General features: G+C 33.2%; 1 protein-coding gene across 1 annotated transcript in view; it reads left to right on the forward strand.

Moving 5' to 3' along the window:
• The window catches only part of Rasa1 (RAS p21 protein activator 1), a 69,364-nt gene that overhangs the window by 30,916 nt on the left and 16,866 nt on the right, over positions 1–21,582 (forward strand). The window contains exons 5-11 of the mRNA XM_005356528.3: positions 1,715–1,832; positions 3,970–4,001; positions 6,387–6,439; positions 9,238–9,388; positions 12,277–12,355; positions 18,289–18,409; positions 19,065–19,221. Of these exons, the coding sequence (XP_005356585.1) occupies positions 1,715–1,832; positions 3,970–4,001; positions 6,387–6,439; positions 9,238–9,388; positions 12,277–12,355; positions 18,289–18,409; positions 19,065–19,221 (711 nt within the window). The remainder of the gene's footprint in view (positions 1–1,714; positions 1,833–3,969; positions 4,002–6,386; positions 6,440–9,237; positions 9,389–12,276; positions 12,356–18,288; positions 18,410–19,064; positions 19,222–21,582) is intronic.

Below are 21,582 nucleotides of genomic sequence, written 5' to 3' on the forward strand. Positions count from 1 at the left end.
TTTAGTAGTTTGAATCTCAAAATAAAGGTTCCATGTTTATATAGTTGTCAATATAATGACTTCTCATTTAATTCTTATTGACACACTTATTTGTGAATTAATGTGAGAAATGAATAAAAGCAACTACAAGAAAGAAAGTCATTTAGTAAAGGTAAGGAGTATTGAAATAACAGTTTTAGAAAATTTTTGACATTTCAGTCTGATCATCTAAGGTAGCAGTTCTCAAAGTATACTCTTTCTGACTGTTGATCTGAGACTCATACAGAGAGCCCATGTTATTTGGGCTTCTCCAGAGAAGATTTACTTCAAGATTTGGAGGCAGATTCAGGAGACTAATGCTGTAATTGTATTAAATCTAGAGACCGGAGGAGACCATTTTAGTCAGTGTAAGTCCCAATCTGAGGACAGAACAGAGAACAGCACTAAAGTGCTGGCTAAACAAAAATAGCTTCATTTGATGTTCTGGATGCAGAAGCAAAATGCTTATTCTATTCTGTTTTTACCTTTCACTGTATGCCTTTCTAGTATTTCTTATAGTAAATGAAAAGAGAAAATACTTCATATAGGTGTAATGGTACATGTGTTATTCCAGTAGCTGGGAAAGTGGTTCTAGAAAGGCTTAATTGATTTGGTTAAGTGATAAAATCTGCTGCCATTTATCTTGGAAAATATTGGGCACTGTTAAGGAGAACAAGATGATACTATTCTGTGGCTTTTTAAATACAGAGTCCTGTGTATAAGTTCTGCTTTGTACAAGCTTTGTTTTCTGAAATTTGAGAAACAATAATGGTTGTGATCATTTAGAGAAAACAAAGCTTTCAAGTATATGAGAGAAGGATTCATTTAATAAAACTAAGGTTTATGAGTATTAAGGCCAAAAGAGAAAATTACAGAAAACTATTTGAATATGCCTTATAGACATATTGCAATGGCAGCATCCCACACCAGAAGAATGTTTAGAGACTTTTTTTTAAGCCTGGAAGAAAAATTGCAAAGAATTCCTGATGGTTTTGTTTTATATTGATGATATACATCGGTCAGCAGCTGACGACCCTGATGGTCTAGAGCTTAACAACATCCAGTAGTAAAGAGGAACACTAAGCTGTGTGCATCCATCTAGTCTGAAATACATAGTTTGAGAAAAAGCATAGATGGTTTCTAATACATATCTGGGTGCCATGTTTAGACAAAGAAAGCCGTACTCATTGCACAGTAGGCATTTGAACCAAATTAATTAGATGTGATTATAGATGCTAATTAATATTAGTATCTACATAGTAAAATTAAGTGAGATTATCTAAAGGAAATTTTCTGAATTTCTCATACATATGTTGCTTTTTATTACATATACATATGAAAGAATAACTTGAAACTGTAAAATTCATTTTTCTTGGAACTATTCCCAATACATATATAATTGTTTACTATAGAGAAATTTTAATTTTACTCTAATCTAGCAAAGTAGATAGAGGAACTCAGATTTTAATGTAATTCAGCAAATTGACACCCTTTTTGAACCTATAATGAAATTAGGATTCAGATTATTAACTGTCTTCAGTTTCACTAAAAATGTCAGAAACAGCACAGAACTTTAGGTTTTATAAGGTTTTTTTTTTTTTTTTTGCGTTTTTTTCAATGTTGTACTATCCTGTATGGTAGTTTAGGACTACTTCAATGTCCATTTTTAACATTTTAATGTCATTTTCTATTTTAGTTTCTTAAAAGGAGATATGTTCATTGTTCACAATGAATTAGAAGATGGATGGATGTGGGTTACAAATCTAAGAACAGATGAACAAGGCCTTATTGTTGAAGACCTAGTAGAAGAGGTGGTGAGTTTCATGTTTTCCTAAATTTCAAATCGTATATCCTTAATAAAAGTTTGGAATTGGTCCATTTTCTGGATTATTAGATAGGAACAAATTTCTTGTGAAAAACTTTAATTCATAAGCATAAGGAAATTTTAAGACATAAATGATATTTATGTACAAGGAAATAGACAATATATTAATATGTTGTAATATATAGCTGCCTTTGCAGGAAGTATTTCTCTGCTTGTGAACTCAGTTATCACTTGTACTTGTTTTGGTATTTTTTTTGTATACCTGTTCTTCATTGGGTATATTTGAATCATAGAGGAATTTTAAGTGTTGTATGTTTGGAATAATTTTTCAAATGTGTTTATAATTTTTAATAATCTAGGAATATTTAAATTATATATAAGTAATCCCAAAGTCCTACAGTTTGTATATTCTACCTCTTTTCTTTGCTATCATATTATATGTTATTATTCATCTTAGTACATAATATAAATTACCCCATATATTTTTAGATGGAGATCAGCACATTTTTAAGTCTCACTTCTAGATTGTATGCTCCAAGAAAAGACATCTTTTTCTTGTTAGTGTTGTTCTAATTCACTGCTCTGTCCCTGTTGCCCTGAATGATTCTCTGGCATCTGTAAAGTTTGAGGAGATGAATGTAGTGTCTCCATGCTTATCTGTTATCTTAGGTTGCCTTCTGAAACTTATTTATTACTAACTGGCAACTTCTTCCCTGCTTTCTCTGTCTGTGTGTCTGTGTCTGTCTCTCTTTCTCCCCCTTTGGCAGAGATTTTGTGTCTAGATACTTTTTTTTAGGCCAAATTGTTTCTCCCTTTGTTCTCACAGTACTCATTGGTTCTATATTCCTTAAATAGACCACTTTTTGAGAGAGGGCAATTATAATATTCATTTTGTAGTTTCTATAGTAAGTATTCATTGACTGATATTAGTCTGTCTAAATACTTAGTGAGGACCTAATTAAGAGAAGTCCCTGCTAATATTTTTTCTCCTTTTTTCCTTTCATTATCAGTTTATTGAAAAGTCAGTGTAAGCTGCTATGATGACAGTTCTTTATATATTCAGTGAAAACTATTAACTTAGACTATGTTTGGGTGGTGGTGGTAGAGAGAATAGCTTAGACTTTAATAAGGTAGTCACTATTTTTGGAATGAATAATATTAATATTAGAATAGCTTTAAAACCTGGATACAGACTAGAAAAAGATAAGGTTTAAAAGATGGCAGAAAGAAAGTATCTATTTTGTATTCCAGAGAAGAGAAAGTGCTCACATTTTAGGGTCAAAGTGTTAAACTGTAAGGAGGTAGCTTTTCAGGTAGTTTTCCTTAATGCCTTGGTCCCCCCCCCCCCCCCCAGCAAGTAGGCAACAATGAATTGAAAGGACATTCTGATGGCAACAATAAGAACAGAGTACAAACTTTAGTAGAGAGGTGAAATAGTTTAGCAAACCAGTAGTTAAGATTTGTCATGGCAGAGACACCTAGAAAGAAGGTGGGTAGTATAAGGCCAGAAACACATACTTGAGGCCGATGGTTAAGGGCGCTGGTTGTAACATGGGGAATCTGTAGACAGGAGGCAGGCTAAAAAAGGGTTGGCTTTAAAATTGTTTGTTCATTTGGTTTGTTTATTCTTAAGTGCACATCTACAGTTGACACTAATGAATTCAGAGAGGTTGGAATGGCCAGAGCAGTAATATACTGTAGTTGGGCTACTTAAATCATTTATTAAAAAGAAGCAAGGGTCTGATTTAAACTGACAGCAACAGGGAGAAGAGAATAGACAACTATATAGTGCGAGTTCTTGAACAGAAATGTCTTTTCTCCTAACACAGCTAGGAAAAGTATTGTGGAGATAGTTTTGAAGATTGGATTCTTAGGAATTTTAATGAAATTAGATTAGGATTTAATTTTCTGAAATTAAAAGTTATGCTGTTTTGCCGGGTGGTGATGGCACACACCTTTAATTCCAGTACTTGGAAGGCAGAGGCAGGTGGATCCCTGTGAGTTCAAGGCCAGCCTGGTCTACAAGATCTAGTTCCTGGATAGGCTCCAAAGCTACAGAGAAACCCTGTCTCGAAAAACCGAAAAAAAAAAAAAAAATGCTGTTTTAATCTCTTTCTTCTCTTTAGGGCCGGGAAGAAGATCCACATGAAGGCAAAATGTGAGTTTATATTAATTATTGAAAGAAAAAAAAGACTGTAAATTAGAAAAATAGTCAAAAATACTTGATGAATTTTAGACTGATTGATTTTCTTTAAATTTTGGTTAGAGAACTGATATATTTCTTAAGGATCTTAGTACTAGATCCGTAAGAAAAAGGCATGCAGTGGCCTAGACCTGTATACAAATCTTGTATCCCTAGGCTAAACTAAAAGCCTTATCAGTAAGCACAGCTCCTCCTATTTCTCTTCATTTTCTTACTAATGATAGTATTTATTTTTGTGGCCAAATCATTAATGAACTTTGAAACTCAATTTTTATTATGCACATGTGAGAGAATTTCTGACAATTTTAGTATAACCCAGAAAGTTTTTTTAAAATAAGTTTTTCAGACTGCTTTTATATGTACAGAATTCCTTTTAAAATCTTAGCTTTCAATTGTATTCATTTTATTCATATTTCAATGGAGTATTCATCTATTATCTTTTCATTCCATTTTATTCTTAATCAAACTGTCAACATTTATAGATGGAATTTAAAGCTTGCCTCAGACATTTTATTTTCTTGTTCCCTAGCCATTAGAAGAGGAAATATATTAAGCCAAATAGAACACGTAGTTCTTTCATTACCTTTTTTTCTTAATAGAATATATGTTACATCTTAAGAGGAGATTACCCTTCAGTTGCTTATCTAACTTAGCAAATTTAAGTTCAGTGAATCTTCATGTTGTTCCTTACATATACTAAATGTAAAATGAATAATAAAACCCCAGGGGTCAGAAAAGCAAAGCAGGTTCTTGCTCCGTTCCTCTCCAAACTCCCCCCAGCACACACTGTACTTACTACACTGATTTTTTCCCACCAGGTTCTGGACCTCTTAAATGTAAGGACTTTTTATCTTGAGTAAAATTATGTAATTGGATTACACAGTTTTATACAAGAATAACTCCAGGAAATAATATTACCCATTACCCTTTTGCCTCAAGGCTATTTTTCTTCTTAAAGTTCAAAATATTATATCTTTAAAACTTAACTACGGATTTTTTTTTTTTTTAACACTCTTCTGAGTTTTGTTCTTTACTGGGTAGAAAAGTATGGCTGGTCTTGGATGACATCTAGCTGACTCCTAGAATGTAGAATTCAAATCTAGCATGTGTAGAAAATGGTAGTTTAGCCTTTACTTAAATGCAGTATATAGCCTCATACATTTTAAATCATTTTGGACTGTACTGTTTATTTCCTTTTCATTATTCATGTTTGCTCTGAGAGCATCAGGAAATTTGGATTAGTAAATTATATTGTTGGAATAATTTCTTTAAATTTAAATTTTAATTTTCTTGAAAATTAATTTGTATTTTAACTTTCCCAAGTAATGGAATGATTAATCTGAAGCAGAATGAAAGAACTTTAAGCCTGTAGCATTGCATCTTAGAACACTTACGTTTTATGTCTTGTAGTAGTATGTGTACTTTACAACTGAAACTTAACTCATAGATCTTTAGAGGCATCAGAGAGGTGAAGAGATCTGAGATTACCAGTGCGAGGAAAATGGGATTTAATGTAAACAAGAGGAAAGCTTTAGAAGTTTGGCTTTTAAATAATTTGGTTTATTTTTGAAACAAGGACTCAAGTGGTGTGATCCTGGCTAGCCTGGATCTTGCTGTGTAGACCATACTGGCCTCAATTTATAGTGATCTGCTTGGCTTTGCCTCCCAAGTGCTGGGATTAAAGGTGTGTGCCACCATTCCTGATCCTCAAGTAATTTTTTTTGAACATGTCATTTTATAAAAGGGCAAATACTAAGTACTTGAAATTTTATGCCATATTTCAGCTATTATAGTTTATAATAATTTCTAAATGCTTACTTCCAAAATGAAGATTATAAAATACTTTAGCAGTCTAGAGTGATAGGCTCAGCATTAAAAATAGTTTTAGTTCTGTTTCTTGGTATGTACTTGTTCCTTCCTTTGTTAGCATTTTAATTTTATTGGGTGAGATCTTATGTTAAAAGAAACTAATTTTGAGAGAAACATGAGAAAATAATTTGATTCTTCCTTAAATCATCTCTCCTATCCCCTACAAGCTATCAGAGTAAAAATGGAGCTCTGATATAAGCATGCAACAGATACCACTAGATTTTTAAAATAGCATAAGTAATATGGAAATTGTATTTATACTTGACAGTTCCTAGTTCTTTTTACTTTGGTGAAGTAAAGCACAGTAAGTTTACAAAATACAATAGAAATGTAATGGATGCAAATTTGATTATTTCCATTGCATTTATTTCATGTCAATGTGAATTATAAAACTTTTCCTTACTTTTGAGTATATGAAAGCAGCAGCACATGAACTTTTAATTTACATGTCAAATTTGTTCTTCTTTTAAGATGGTTCCATGGGAAGATTTCCAAACAAGAAGCTTATAATTTATTAATGACAGGTACTTTTGTATTCATTAATGTCTTTATTTATAGAATATAAAGTTGAAAAAAACCTTTTCTTATGTACTATGCTTTCCTTTAGCATTTGATTTATGCTTATGTATATTATAATTTCTTCCCAATGCTGGGAAACTGGTGTTTTCTGATTTTGTTTTAAATTAAAATGTACATTTATAATAACTTGTGAAGTATATTTTCTTTTTCCTTAGCCCCTGTCCTGTTTCCTTCTCCATGTGTTACAGTTTATGACTATATTTTTGTGTGTGTATCTCAGGTATATCCTACATATAATGTACTTAGGATACACAACATACTTTTTAATGATAAATATATTCAGAAAATATTTCATATTTACAAATACAAATTTTTGTCATCCTTTTTATTGATCATATGCTTTCTAGTTTACAAATATCATAACATACAGTGTATCAATAGAGGAATACCATGTTATTGTTTTTTTTTTTTTTTCCCATTCATTTATAATGTACTTACCCACCCCCCCTCAAGTCAGAGTTTCTCTGTGTTTTTCTGGTTGTCCTGGAACTCACTTTGTAGACCAGGTTGGCCTCAAACTCACAGAGATCTGCCCTCTTTTGCCTCCTCTGTGCTGGGATTAAAGATGTGCACCACTGTACATTCTTGTATTATTTGTGTGCATGGTGGAATTACATAATTTAGCAATATTTAAAATGTACTACTAATTTCTATGATTATTACAGGAAAATGCAAATTTATATTAGGGTTTATTACTTAAAGCAGCAGTTCTCAATCTATGGTTTGTGACCACTTTGACAAATCTCTATCACCAAAAACATTTACATTATAATTGATAACGTTAGCAACATTACAGTTAAGAAGTAGGAATGAAGCCGGGCAGTGGTGGTGCACGCCTTTAATCCCAGCACTGAGGAGGCAGAGGCAGGCGGATCTTTGTGAGTTCGAGACCAGCCTGGTCTACAAGAGCTAGTTCCAGGACAGGCTCCAAAACCACAGAGAAACCCTGTCTCGAAAAACCAAAACCAAATAAATAAATGAATGAATGAATGAATGAATGAATGAAGTAGGAATGAAACTAATTTTATAGTTGGGGTGGGTCACCAAAACCTGAGGAACTAAATTTAAAGGTTGTAGCATTAGGAAGGTTAAGAACCAATGTTTTAAAGAAACAGCTTTGTTACTTTGCTCTTTATTATTAACTGCTTATTGCTAGCTTAATTTATTGGTAAACTATGTCTGACAAAGATTGGGGACAAAACCAATGTATTATATGTATTTTAGGTGTTGTGGTTCTTGAAAATTGGTAGTTTCTGTACTTTGTAGGGTACCCTGAAATAAGTAACTAACTTACTTATAACTTATAGTAAATAAACTCTAATTGTTAAATGTATGATCTTATTTGTTTTAAGATGTCATTGTTTAAATCAGTGATTTAATGAGGTAGTTTTTGAAGTGCTTAATGTTAATGTCTTAACCTGCACTGAGAGGTTCAGAAAAGAGTTTAAAAGATGCCAATGCTAGAGATAGAGATAAGGTTAAACCAGGGTGCTGTCATGAGCCTTCTGGGTAGAACAGAACTATTCATTTTAGTGAGTTGTTGGTGTAGTTAATACTTAAGATATTGAGTCACCAGGTACTTTAAAGCATCCTTTAGTTTTTTAGTGGGTAAACATGGAAAGAATCTAAAATATTTCCCACATTAGTTTGTATTTTTGTTTATTTATATACTGTTTTTGAAAGAGCGGCCATTTTCCTGAAACTACACAAGTGCATTCATGTATCAATTTACATGTGATTCCCATCTTAGATTGAAGAAGCAGAGAGTATCAGCACTGTGAACTAAGGGTTTTCTTTATATATTAAATTGCACACTTTCTACAGATTTTTATTATTTACTCTGAAAATTCAATATAAGAAGGTTTACATTTTACTTCTTTGTTTTGAATACCAACCAAATTACTTGTTAACAGGAACGTAAACTAGATGGTTAAAGTTATCACTCATTTCTACAAGAATTACATGTGATAGATATTGTGTTAGTTATGCTTTCTTAGAAGAGTCAATTTCTAATCTTTCTGTTAACCAGTTTTTTGGGTTTTTTTCTAGGCAGGGTTTCTCTGTGTATTTTTGGACCCTGTCGTGGAACTCACTGTAGACCAGGCTGGCCTCAAACTCAGAGATCCTCTTGCCCCTGCCTCCCCAGTGCTGAGACTAAAGGCTTGAGGCATCACCACCCATCTTTGTTACCCAGTTCTTAACCACAAAGGAAACATTATAGTATTAGGGATCATTGTAATTGAAGATGGTCCTTTGTGTGCACACCTTTTCAGGATGACACCTAGGGAGAAAAATGAGATGTGTTTATTGACTATGATAATTACTCAGATACTTAAGCACTTACTTATATTACAGTTTTGCTTTTTAGTCATCTACTGGAGATCCAGAGAAAGAATAGACTATTAGTCAAAATTAGCTTAACATTTAAAGATCTTGAGATTATATGACGTAACAGTTTTAGTTACTGTGACTAACTGTCCGATCCTTCTTTCTAAGAAGGAAAGACATAGACCTTACTCTAGAAGTTACTGTTAGAGATGTTTAAGAAAGAAGACTAGCCAAGCTACACCAGGAACAATGTGAGTGGTTGTAAGTCATAAACTGAAAATAGGAAACACTGTCTTAAAGTTTTATGATAAAATTTACATGTGGCTATGACTTTGAATATACTTCCTAATTAGATAACATAATGTACTTTCTTTTTATTTGATAGAGTATAAAGCTAACGACTTAATTTTTGCAGTTGGCCAGGTCTGCAGCTTTCTTGTGAGGCCTTCAGATAATACTCCTGGTGATTATTCCCTGTATTTTCGGACCAATGAAAATATTCAGCGATTTAAAATTTGTCCAACACCTAATAACCAGTTTATGATGGGAGGCCGATATTATAACAGGTAAATTATGAAACAGTTTAAATTATCTTTTAGATGTGGTAAAAATAATTGAATTCAAAATATAAAATTTTCTCAGTTTCTAATACAATAGCTGTAGTCTTATCTGAGAATGCTTTAACAAGTGTCAAACATGAATATTATTAACTTGTCAACTCCCAAATACCTTGTTGCTTAATCAAATATTTATATATAGGCTAATTGTAGGTAATTCGTAGGAGTCATCTGGTTTTTACAAATGTCATTATGTATTTGGATTATTCTCTGAAGTTGATACTTTCTGTGTGTTGTAATTAGTTTGTACCTCTCAACTTCTGAGAAAACCTTGTCTTAAAACTCATAATAAATTTTAGTTGCTTACTTTGCAAAGTAAATTAATAGAGGAACTGTAAGATGCAGAGCGGCAGTATTCTGGAAAAGAAAAGGATGGGTGAAACACTTGCCTACTTTAATAAGAAAGAACTAGTGTTTCCTCTTTTGGGGGCTGACATAATCTTGTTTTTAACTTGTTAGTAATGTCCTAGTACTCCCCATCTCAATTAGAATTCCCTAAATTCTAGTCTGAGTTGTAAGTTAATAAAGCTCCAACAGCTGGCTTATCTGGAAAAAACAAAATTATAGTGATAATATCTTTTGTTTTTCAGAAGTTTAGTGGACAGCTATAAACATTAAATCAAAGGTATAATTTTAGACACTTGCACACCTCATCATATTAAGCTACCCAAGTACCTTGACTTTAGACATCTTCACCTTGAATCTAGCATGCTCTAAATTTAATTTGTCTTAAATTAGATTTTCTCATTATCAAGGATTTGGGAACATATATTTGAAAGCATGCATATGAAACTAAATTACTAAATATCCAAATTGAGATTTTTTTAAAGAAGGTTTTATAGCTGTGAAGAGAAAATATGACCATAGCAATTCTTATAAAGGAAAATATTTAACTGGGGCTGGCTTACAGTTCAGCGGTTTAGTCTATTATTATCATGTCAGGAAGCATGACAGTGTGTAGGCAGATGAGGTAGCTGAGAGTCTCTATCTTCGTGCACGCGCAGTAGAAGAGAGGGGGGGATGCTGGCCCTCAAAGCCCACCCCTGGTGATGCACTTTCTGTAACAAGGCCACACCACCTAATAGTGCCTCTCTCTGGGTCTGTGGGGGCAGTTGTCATTCTGTCTACAAGTATGAACTAATTTACCTGCTATTATTTGTTTATTGATCTAAACTTCTTTATCTCTACAAACCTGGAAATATTTTTTTTAAACTGGGTTGTTGATAAGACTTATAAAGGTAGTCTTTGTCATTAGACACCACAATGGAACAAGAAGAAATAAATCAGGAACTTTTTACAAATTTTTGCAAAATTATTAGAGTGATTGCAAAATAATATTAAAAATGGTCTCTACCACTCCCCAAATCTGACTTTCTATTCCCTGTGGATGTATTAATCTTAAAATGCTCAGGTACCTTATTTCTAGGTTTGCTTGTTTAATTCTTTGAAAGAAATCTAAAGGCTGACAAGATAGCTCAGAGAGTCAGAAATCACATTCTGTGCAAGTCTGTGATGAGTTTGCTTTCTGGAACCTGTGGTGGGGGAGAGAACTGGTTCTCAGAAGCTGCCCTCTGCCCTCTATACACATGCCATGGTACACACATATGGTATCTGAGAGCAGCTTTATCTACCTACATAGGGTGCCTCCATTCAATATTTCTAAAATTTAATTTTAAATTATCTTACCAAGAATCATTTATATAATTTTAAAACATTTTAATTCTATAAATTTCACTGAAATTTCCATCCCTGGATTGATCACACACTTTTTACATCTACCTTCCCATGCATAAAACAGTCATCTTTGTGATGGTGTCTAGCTGTTTTCTGTTCTTCCTGGTTTTCATTTTTCTTGAAACAATTTTAGATTTACCCTATTTTCAAAATTTATTTTCCATATCCTTTTAGAAAAAAATCTTGTTTTCACTCCACCTTTCTACTGTATTTATAGTTATCTTTTATTAATCTTTATATTTTACTTTTGAATATTATAGTAAATTTAAATTAATTTTGTAGTATAGGAAACTATGGAAAGAATAAATCAAGGGGCAGGTTAGCAGAGTTTTTTTGGAAACATATTTCTTGGGTATCTTAAAATTACTCCTCCATTTAGTATATAAAATGAAAGTTTAAAATTCCAGAAAGTAAATATCTGACTTTAATCTGACCTAATAATTAGAGAAGATGCTTTTATTTATTAAAAAAATATTTGGTAGCATCCTAAACTATGTGTTATTTCATTTTACTTTCAGATTCATTAGTAATAGTTCCCAAATATATAGAATAATTTTTGGTACTTTTTAATCAATATTACTTAATTCTTCCATACCAAAGTGACCACTATACAAGCAAAATTATGTTATTTTTTTTCTTTTGATTTGTATTTTCACCCAACTATTCATGTATTATGACTTAATGACATTCTGAGCAAAAGCAAATATATAAAGTGATTTGATGACATAAGTTCATAGTTTATCATTTACTAAATAAATGCAATTTTTGTTAGTTCTTCATATGTCGGAAGGATTGTCTTTTAAAAAAACCAAAGACCATAACTTGTAATCATTTTCTCACTGAATGTCACTTTTAGAGTATCGTGTGTAGTGTCATTGATTTGACTGTGTGTTTGATATATGTGGGAAACCAAAATCTTTAGCTTACATATTCCAACCTGCAAACCTGTATTTGGAACATTTCTGTTTTTATAAAATAATGTGACTGTTATAATAGTTTATTCTGTATTGTGTGCTATCAAAAACTACATATGAATAGATAGTCCTTGTAACATGTTTTATTTGTACTCTAAGAAATTTATAGAGTTATTTATTACTTAACAGTATTGGGGACATCATAGATCACTACCGGAAAGAACAGATTGTTGAAGGCTATTATCTTAAGGAGCCTGTACCAATGCAGGTCAGTGTTTTGTTTTGTTTTGTTTTTCTTGCTTGAAATAATTAGTGTCTTTTTTTAAAAATAATTTTTGTAATGACTATATAAACTTGTGCTAAAACTAGATAAAATTTAAAACTATAGATTATTTAGATCATGAACTTTAAGAGAATTTCTTACTTTTTAATTCTGTTCACTTCAGATAATCTAATTAGTAAGTCGTTAGTAGATACCAAGGAAGTCCTTAGTATCTTCTTTTTCTTTCTTTGTTTTATTTTTATTAACTTTGTTTTTTACTTTTACACCTGTATGCATACCTACTGACTACTTTTATTCCTCACCCCTGGTCCACCCCATGTCCTCCACAAAAATATCTCTCATTCTGTCAATTCATTTTGTTTTGTGACCACAGAGTTTAACCAGGGCGTCTGTGTACTCATGTGCTTGGAGTTGTCCTTTGAAGTCGTACTGTGCTCAGTGGTATCACAGCTAAAGACAGTGATTTTCCCTTCTCCCAGAATCTTATCAGTAGATCAGACATAACCGAGTAATACCTAGTGACTCCCACCCATTCTGCAATTGATTGTTGATAGGACCAGGCCCATATGGACCCAGTATACATATACCTGCAGTTGTGAGTTGATATTGAGCCTAGAGAATGACAGTTGTAGCCTTCACCCATTTCCAGCTCTCACATATTTTCTGCTGCACCATTGTAATGACTCCTGAGTGGTAGAGTGGGTGGTGTAAATTGTGTGTGTGCTCCTGTCTTTTTACCCCACAGACCTGGGTTGTTTGCCAGGCTTATAGTACTTGGTACCTTCTTGAGGAATGATAGCAATGGTGAAGACAGATTAACACTACGGAAAGGAGTGAATTCTTTTGAGGGAAAAATGAAGATGGCACGATTTTTCACAGCCAGTCTTATGTAGGCTTAACAAATGATGAAAGAATATTAAGGCCAAGAGAAGTTTCCATTTTTTTTATTCATTAGTTTTATAGGGAAAGAGCATGTCTGTATACTCGAGTAAAGAGTAAAAGGGCAGTGAAAATGATGTAGTGAGTGCAGCACTTGCTGTACAAGGTCCTACATAAGGCAGGGATGATGGAACCAGAGAGCCTAGTAAATATAGTTTAATGTGCAGACTAAGTAGCCTGCTCTGTATGACTCGTGTCCTTTCTGAAGTGCACTGTGAGAGGATGTAGTAGTGACTGTGAGGTTTGCACATCTGTAATCTCGCACTCCTGAGGCAGAGACAGAAGGATTGCTGCTAGTAGGATACGACCCTGTCTACATTGTAAGTTCCAGGTCATGTCTTTAAACAATAGCAAAAGGAAAACAAACAGAAGAAGAAATTTTGTTGTGTTTTAAGTAGAATGGGTAAAGTAAAGATACAGAAAGTACTGTGAAAAGAGTTTGGTGTTTCCTTGTTTGAAGAATCAAAACATATACTTGTCTTTTAATTGGCCATTTATTAGAAAATACAAAGGCTATTAATAATATCCTTTTTCTGATGAACAACCTGACCAGCTGGCAAAATGAGTCTAACCCCCTCAGTTTTGAACCCTTGTATACCCAGATATTAGCTAAAATGGAAATAAACAAGTCCTAGAACTAGTCTAGCACATGATGGATAAGACACTAGAAGAAAAGAATTGGTCAGGTGACTCATTGTATAAGGTGCTCATCCTTAGCTTGACTACTGAGTTCAGTCCCAGGCACTCATATGACGGAAGGAAATAATGGACTCCAAATTGTCCTCTGTCCCCTACACGTGTACTGTGCCATGTGAATACCATCATTTGTTGGAAGACAGGCACATGTTTGTCCTGACTGCCCAGAACCGAAATAATCACACAGAAGCTGTATTAATTAAAACACTGCTTGGCCTACTTGCTCTAACTTTTTATTGGCTGGCCCTTACATTTTAATTTAACCCATCTCCATTAATCTGTGTATCTCCACGTGGCAGTGGTTTACCAGCAAAGTTTCAGCATATCTCTCTGGCGGTGGCTCCATGGCATACCTCTGCCTTCTTCTCCCAGCCTTCAGTCCAATCTTCCCTGCCATAGGCTCAAAGCAGTTCTTTATTCATTAACCTATAAAGGCAACACAGAGACAGGACCTCCCACACCATTGCTCCTAAACAGAAAATAAATAGAAACATTAAAAAATACAAAATTATAAAAGACTTCTTAATATATTTAAGGTATTTTCCTATGCATACTAATTAATTACTTGAGCAGTTTGGTCAAGTTGACACTATTTTATATGCCTATTTTATATTTGTTAATAGCTAAGTATATTTCTCAAGGGACTAAATCATCCTTGGTTCTCTTTGTCAGATCTCTATGTCAGATCTGTTGGGAACATCTTTCTTACTCTGACTTCAAAATATGTTTAGAATATGAACAACATGAAAAATATTGATCTGTTTCATTTTGAGTGTCTTTTCCCCCTTACACCATAGAACAGTCAGAGGTGTCCATCTAAAATGTGAGTTGAGTCCCTTCTTATGTTTAATACTTGAAGATGTCCAATATTTCAGAATAAAAGATAAAATCCCTTTTGTAGTAGACAAAATTGCATACTGATAGTTCAGCATTCCTACCTATCTTATTCTACTGTCCTTATCTGTTACTGAATTCTTATTTTGGCTCTGTTTGTGATTTATAAATATACTAGGCTTTTTTTCTTCCTTTGGATCTTTGAACTAACTTTTTTTTTCTCAGAAATCTACTTAACTTTTTTTTGGTTATTCAAAATTTTACCAAAAAATTAGCTTTACAGTGAGATTTAGAGATCAACACCATTTCTGCTTTTACTTTGCAAAGCACTCTACATATCACTATGTTTATAACATATAATGTACTTACTATGTTTATTGACTTTCTCTAATTAAAACTGATCTGATCTGTGACTATTTTAGTGTGTTGATTGTTGAATGGTGTTTTTAGCCATTGAGTAACAAAGTCAGAATTGAAGTCTGGCTTCTGTAGCCTGTGGGTTCTGTTTATCTACTACTCTCAGGGAGGACTGTGTAAGATGAGATCTCCTTGTTCAGAACTGTGTAGAAAGTGGGCCAAGATAAGGAAATGCTTGCTATCATTCAGTGATTTATTACCACCTGCAAGTGAAGCTGCATTCTTACTCATGCCTTAGAAGATACTGGAATCCGTTATGATTTGTAGGTCAGTATACCTTAATTTAATTTTTTAAAAAGCTGGAGAGATGGTTCAGTTAGTAAAATGCTTGCTGTTTATTAAACTGGGAATTTGATCCCCTAAATCCATTTAAAAAAAAAAACAACTGGATGCAGTGGTGTACAATTATAATCTCAGAACTGAGACGGTGGAGACAGAAGGATCTTTGGAGCTCTCTGGCCTTCTAGTCTTGCTTAATTGTCAAGCTCTAAATTCAGGGAGAGACTAAACTCAAAAACTAAGGTGGAGAAAGATGGGGAAATGTCCTTGTTCTCAAGCCTCCACATCACACACACCTACATACATAGAACCATAAAACACTTACAGATTACCTTGGAACCACGTATTTAAAGCTAAGCATGAATGTGGTATGTTTTAAATGATAAAGAGTACCCCATTCTACAGCTAATACACACACAGACTGTCACCCATGGAATAAAAAGTCATGAGTACAGATTTGTAGTCACATGGAAATTAATTGATACTAATTTTAATCTCAGTCTATTTTAATGTTTAAATTACTTAAGTACTTTAACACATAATGTATACAATAAATGAATAAACCTAAATAAGTTTTACAGAAAATGTTATGAGTGATTAAGTATAGCAATCTTTTGCTTTTTATTTTCCTCATGTATAATCACAGCTTTTTCAAATTAGCCAGTCTTTTGAATGCAGCTAACCTCTCTTCAGCTTTTGTATGTGCACTTGAACAACCTGTCTTGTGTATTCTGATAAGTCCTGCTTGTAGTTACTCTGGCTCTTAACATGCAGTACTGATAACAAACTTTAAATCACGAATGTAGTTCACCTCATCAAAACTGATGTTTTTGAAAACACTGAAGGCAATTTTGTTGAAAAGTAGGGTTTATTGTTCTCTAATTGTAAAATGTTTTTATACTTACAGATACCAAGTAAAATGTTCCAGTGATTTTTTTTCTAATTATATGTGTTTTATTTTAATAACCCTTTTATATGATTTTTCATCATTAATTCACTACCCTTATGAATAAATATGATGTAAAAATTACAACAAACATGAATAACTTCATTTTGTATATCATAGTAAGAGATTTGGTTATCAAAGTCATTTTCCTCACCGTAGAGCCCAGAGTACAGCTATTTCTTTAAATTCATTCATTGTTCTGGTAAACATCATTTTTTTTCTTCTCATTTCCTTTTTACCATTCATAGCAGAAGATTAAAAAGTCTATAAGGTTTTAATTACCTGTTTAATGACTAATAACAAAAGGCAAGAAAATGCCCTTTTAACCCTTTTAAAGATACTGTAATACCTGGCAGTGCATTTAAAAGCCAATGGTGATACAACAGAGAAGGGATTATTTCACTATTGCATCCTTGTATCTTTTCAAGGGACTGACAAAAGGTCCAGGTTAGGTTTTATCTCCAATCTATTTCAAATGCTAAATCTCCTTTGGTAATTGAAAAGAACTACAGACAATATATAATAAACATGTCTGAGGTTCAGTACAACTTTGTACGAAAACTGAGGACTAGGTTTGGAGGTGGTGCACCTGGTGATATAATTGAGCAGTAGAGCACTTGCCTAGCATGCAGAATGTCCTAGGTTCAAACCACAATACCACAAATGGGCTCAACTTAGCATGCATACCATAGCTTGTCACCTTTATCTCAGGTAATTAATCCTTCTCTTTCTTACCATCTTAGTGCCTGGGCATAATTGCTGAATAAGGAAACGAAACAGTATAATGTCCAAAAATAGAATATAAAGGTTATCATGAAAATGGCTTAATGTTCTATATTTACAATAAGTTGAATAGGCTTTTCAGAGCATCCAAAAATAACTAAATACCATAAAATAGTAGTTTTTCAGAAATAAAAGAATTGTTATGAATGAATGGGAAGACTAACATTCAGCTTAACATACCTTGATACAATTGGAAATTATTTTATCTGAGATCATGTTTTTTGTACATTCTTTGTGACAACATAGGCAATTTAGCAATTGATGTCAGCTGTCTTTTATGCATTACTGAAGCCTATTATGTAAAAATCAAGCAGTAAAGACCTAGAACTTACAGGAAAAATAAGAGTTCAAAGTAAAACATTTCATTATTGACACATAATAGAATGGGAACTGAAAAATGTAGTCTGGCTTTTAAATATTCTTAAAAAAGATGTAAAGATTATAATAAATGTTGTACTTTTAGTGTAAAAAAGATGTAGGCCATCGAAAGTATTGAAACAAGAGGAAGCTATGAAGTAGTGGGAAGAATCTTAATTCAGATTGCTTATAAAGAATGGAAATTTTTATTGGTATTATTTATAAAGCAATAAAAATAATAAAAAACTTAAAGGCTTACCAGGTGTGGATGTAACAATGTGCTATGTTGTGTGTGATGAACTGAGGGTTAACGTGGGGACTGTCCGAATTCAACTGGCTAGTTTTCTAGTCTCACTTGGTGTTTCTCAGAGCTAATAGTATTCACCAGCATGACTTTGCTCTAATTCATGGTCCCCCCCCTGATTTGCCAGTTAATTCTGGAATAAGTAGATACTTTCAAACAGTTTCATTTGATGTAGAATACATAAGCTTACTGAGGTTTTGAAATAGCATTTGCCCTTGAGGCATGTTTTTAAGAAATAATAACCATTCTGGGAATTTCTTTATAAGATTTAAATTTAGATTTTAGCAGAAATATTTTACCTGCTTTTTATTTACTGATTGGATATGGTTTTATAAATAATTTTAATGTTTCTTTACAATTCAGGATCAAGAACAAGTACTCAATGATACTGTTGATGGAAAGGAAATCTATAATACAATTCGTCGTAAAACAAAGGATGCCTTTTATAAAAACATTGTTAAGAAAGGTTACCTTCTGAAGAAGAGTAAGTCAACTGTTAGGACTAAGAATTTAATTTAGGGATTTTAGTGATCACCATATGATAGTCATAAATATACATAATACTGTGAGACATAATCAGTCGTTTTGTCATTGATTATAAGTAACAGATACTTGTTTAGAGCTTACACAGAGCATGTTTCAAACTTTAGAGATTAAGTCCATGTTCTAAACAGTGTTTTAGAGCAAGCTTGTATTCCAAGTATGTCATTAAATCCTGACTTAGTTTCAGGCTTTCCCTGAGGTTTCTTAGAGAAATTCCTGGTGGCACTTGGCCTTCAGGGTACTGAATTTCTTTTTCTTTCTTCTTTTATTTTTTTTTTTAAATAGATCTATGTCAGTTTGATATTGAGGGGTGGGTGTTGTTGGAAAACAATTACTCTAAAATAGGAATTTTGAAGATTTTATAATAATAAATTTCTGAAGACACAGTTAAAGTATTATGATGAACTTCATCCACCATTCATTAATTCATTACACAAGCAATAATAGCAAAAAACTTATCTATGCAGGTATAGGATTTTGTAATTATATATTGATTGACCTATTCTTAGAATGAAAATTGAAATATATTTAAATTTTTTTGTATTCTGAAATACTATTTCTTAGTTCCTAAGAAAAGAGAATTTTTTTTTCAACAGGCAAAGGAAAACGCTGGAAAAATTTATATTTTATCTTAGAGGGCAGTGATGCCCAACTTATTTATTTTGAAAGTGAAAAACGAGCTACAAAACCAAAAGGGTTAATAGATCTCAGTGTGTGTTCCGTCTACGTTGTCCATGATAGTCTATTTGGCAGGTAAGACATGGTTTTTCTTAAACATTGTTGTAATAATAAAAACTGGATATTTTCAGACCATTTGAAGTATAACCTATTTTAAGAACATAAAATTGTCTAAAATTGATTGATTGATTGAATATAATGTTTTATTTCTTAACTCTTGACTAAGCTCTGTGTACAATTCACCTCTGTCAAGCAGACATCTTTGGAAGGGCCTTTCAGTAGGACTAGCTAGCTATCGAAGTAGTTCATAAGTTCGTTTGACCTTGTTATTCTTTCTTCCTTTTTAAAATAAAACAGGATGATGATAAGGATAAGAATTCCACCCCAACACACTCATAAAATGAAAGACTAGGGATAGAGCAATAAGACCTTCTAGTCACAGTCTTCCCATGTTGATTGAAACAACGATTCTTGTACAAAAGTATCTTTACTAGAGCGAAAGGAACCAGTTAGAAGCAGAAATGTCACTTGATTTTAGAAACACGAGACAAGATGCACGGAAGGAGTCAGGATGGAAAGGATGTGTTACCGTCTCCACAGCTTCAGTAGTAGAGTGTGGAGAGAAGTGTCCTGGGGCAAGAGTTAGGACCCAGTTGAGGCCCACCAAATCAGACGGTTTTCTTCTTGAACTTAAGCAATATGGGCATGGACATAGCTTTTGTCTGTGACCGAATATATATATTAAACAATTTCATTTTTAAAAATACGAAGGATGTAAGAAAATCCAGGGTGCTTCAGCTACACATTTTGTTTTTATATGAAAAAAGGCTCAGACTATAACTTTTAGATATCGAAGAATATTAGTTAAAAGGAGTTTTGTTAAAATATATGTTCTGTAGAAAATATCCTCTTTGTGTAAGTAATTCTAACTTCATCTATTTATTGAATAAAGAGTGAACTTCAAAAATAAAGTAGAATAAAGTTGTGTTCTAACTGTTGGAAAATAGTACACACACATATGTACCTTCACTGTATTATCATTTCTTGCTTCTAGTGCAGAGTTCCTTTAGAAATTGACTGTAAGTATGATACTCTAAATACATCTTAGTTATGAATACTTACTGATTCCAGGTCCGAAACCTGATAGGAAAAGATATGTCTGTGAAAACAGGCAAAATCTCTCCTCTGAGAAAACAGATCTTTGTTTCTGAAATCAGCTGGTTAGGGTCAACTTTCTTTTCTATGCACCTTTATTGGGAAGTGACCAGGAAAGGAAAACAAATCAGCAAAGCCTCTTTCCTTTCATGAGAGTAAAGATCACATAACAGGACAGATGAAATTATGTTGATACCAGTTATCTGTTATTATAAAGTACAAATATCATAGGCACAAAAAGGCGTATTTGTGAATCTTTTAGCATGCTTTGCACTTTTCATGCTTTGTGTGAGAGTATAAAGCCTAATATATAGAATTGTGGCATTCAAGTAAAGTCTAATGTGAAAGAAAGCTTTCTTTGAAAGGTAACTTAACTGTATGCATGCTCTGTCTTCTGTTGAGGAAACATTGAAATAACATTGTTTGTGTAGATGTTTGCCTGCATGGTTATGCAGTTTTCCCAGATTTTGTTTGTTTCTTCATATTAAACATTGGATTTTTAATGATGCTGTATATTATATAGGAAGCATTTTAAGAGCTTAAGTTGGAAGTTGCTTCAGTGACCATTATTCTAATGACCATTGTTGGCAGATCTGTTACACTTATTTCTCCATAGACTGGGTAATTCACTCAGGCATTTTTAATGTAATTTAAAAGGAAAGCTATTACATTGGATATTAAATTTTTCTTTGGCTGTTTTCTGTAGACATTTAAAAAGATTTTTAACCCACTGAGTCTAATTAATGTTGCCCATATGAAACTGAGCATGGCCTCTTCCACTTGGGCCACACTTCTAAAGAAAAGTAACCCTCTTTTCCCTATAACCGTTAACTGCTAGTAGCTCCTTAGCTAGGAGTAGGGTTTTGGGAGCCCTTCCTGCTACATACTGAATCTTTAACTGGTTTGATTTGTGCAGGTTTTAAGGAGGTAACTACTGTTGTTGCTATGGGTTATGTGCAATCACAATGCCATGTCAAGAGAGCAGCATTTTACAACACTCCTTCCCCATTATATTTTCCCTGCTCTTTGTGATATTCCCTAAACCTTGGTAGAGTCTCTGCCGTTGATAACTGGTGTTCTAAGGCTGACAGGCACTCCATTGCTTCTTCGCAGCACTTTGCTCTTATAATACATGCTTCTGTCTGAATGAAGGATGGATGTTCTGTGTGAAAAGCTGTGAGTAATGCTACTGGTTCCAGAAGACAGTGTTCTTAAAGCCTTTGAGGGTCAAGTGAAGACAGTTCAAGGTTGGGAAGGCAGCCTTCCTTATGTGAAGACACA

The sequence above is a fragment of the Microtus ochrogaster genome, chromosome 19 (genome assembly GCF_000317375.1).
Source record: "Microtus ochrogaster isolate Prairie Vole_2 chromosome 19, MicOch1.0, whole genome shotgun sequence".
In the NCBI taxonomy this organism is placed as follows: Eukaryota; Metazoa; Chordata; class Mammalia; order Rodentia; family Cricetidae; genus Microtus; species Microtus ochrogaster.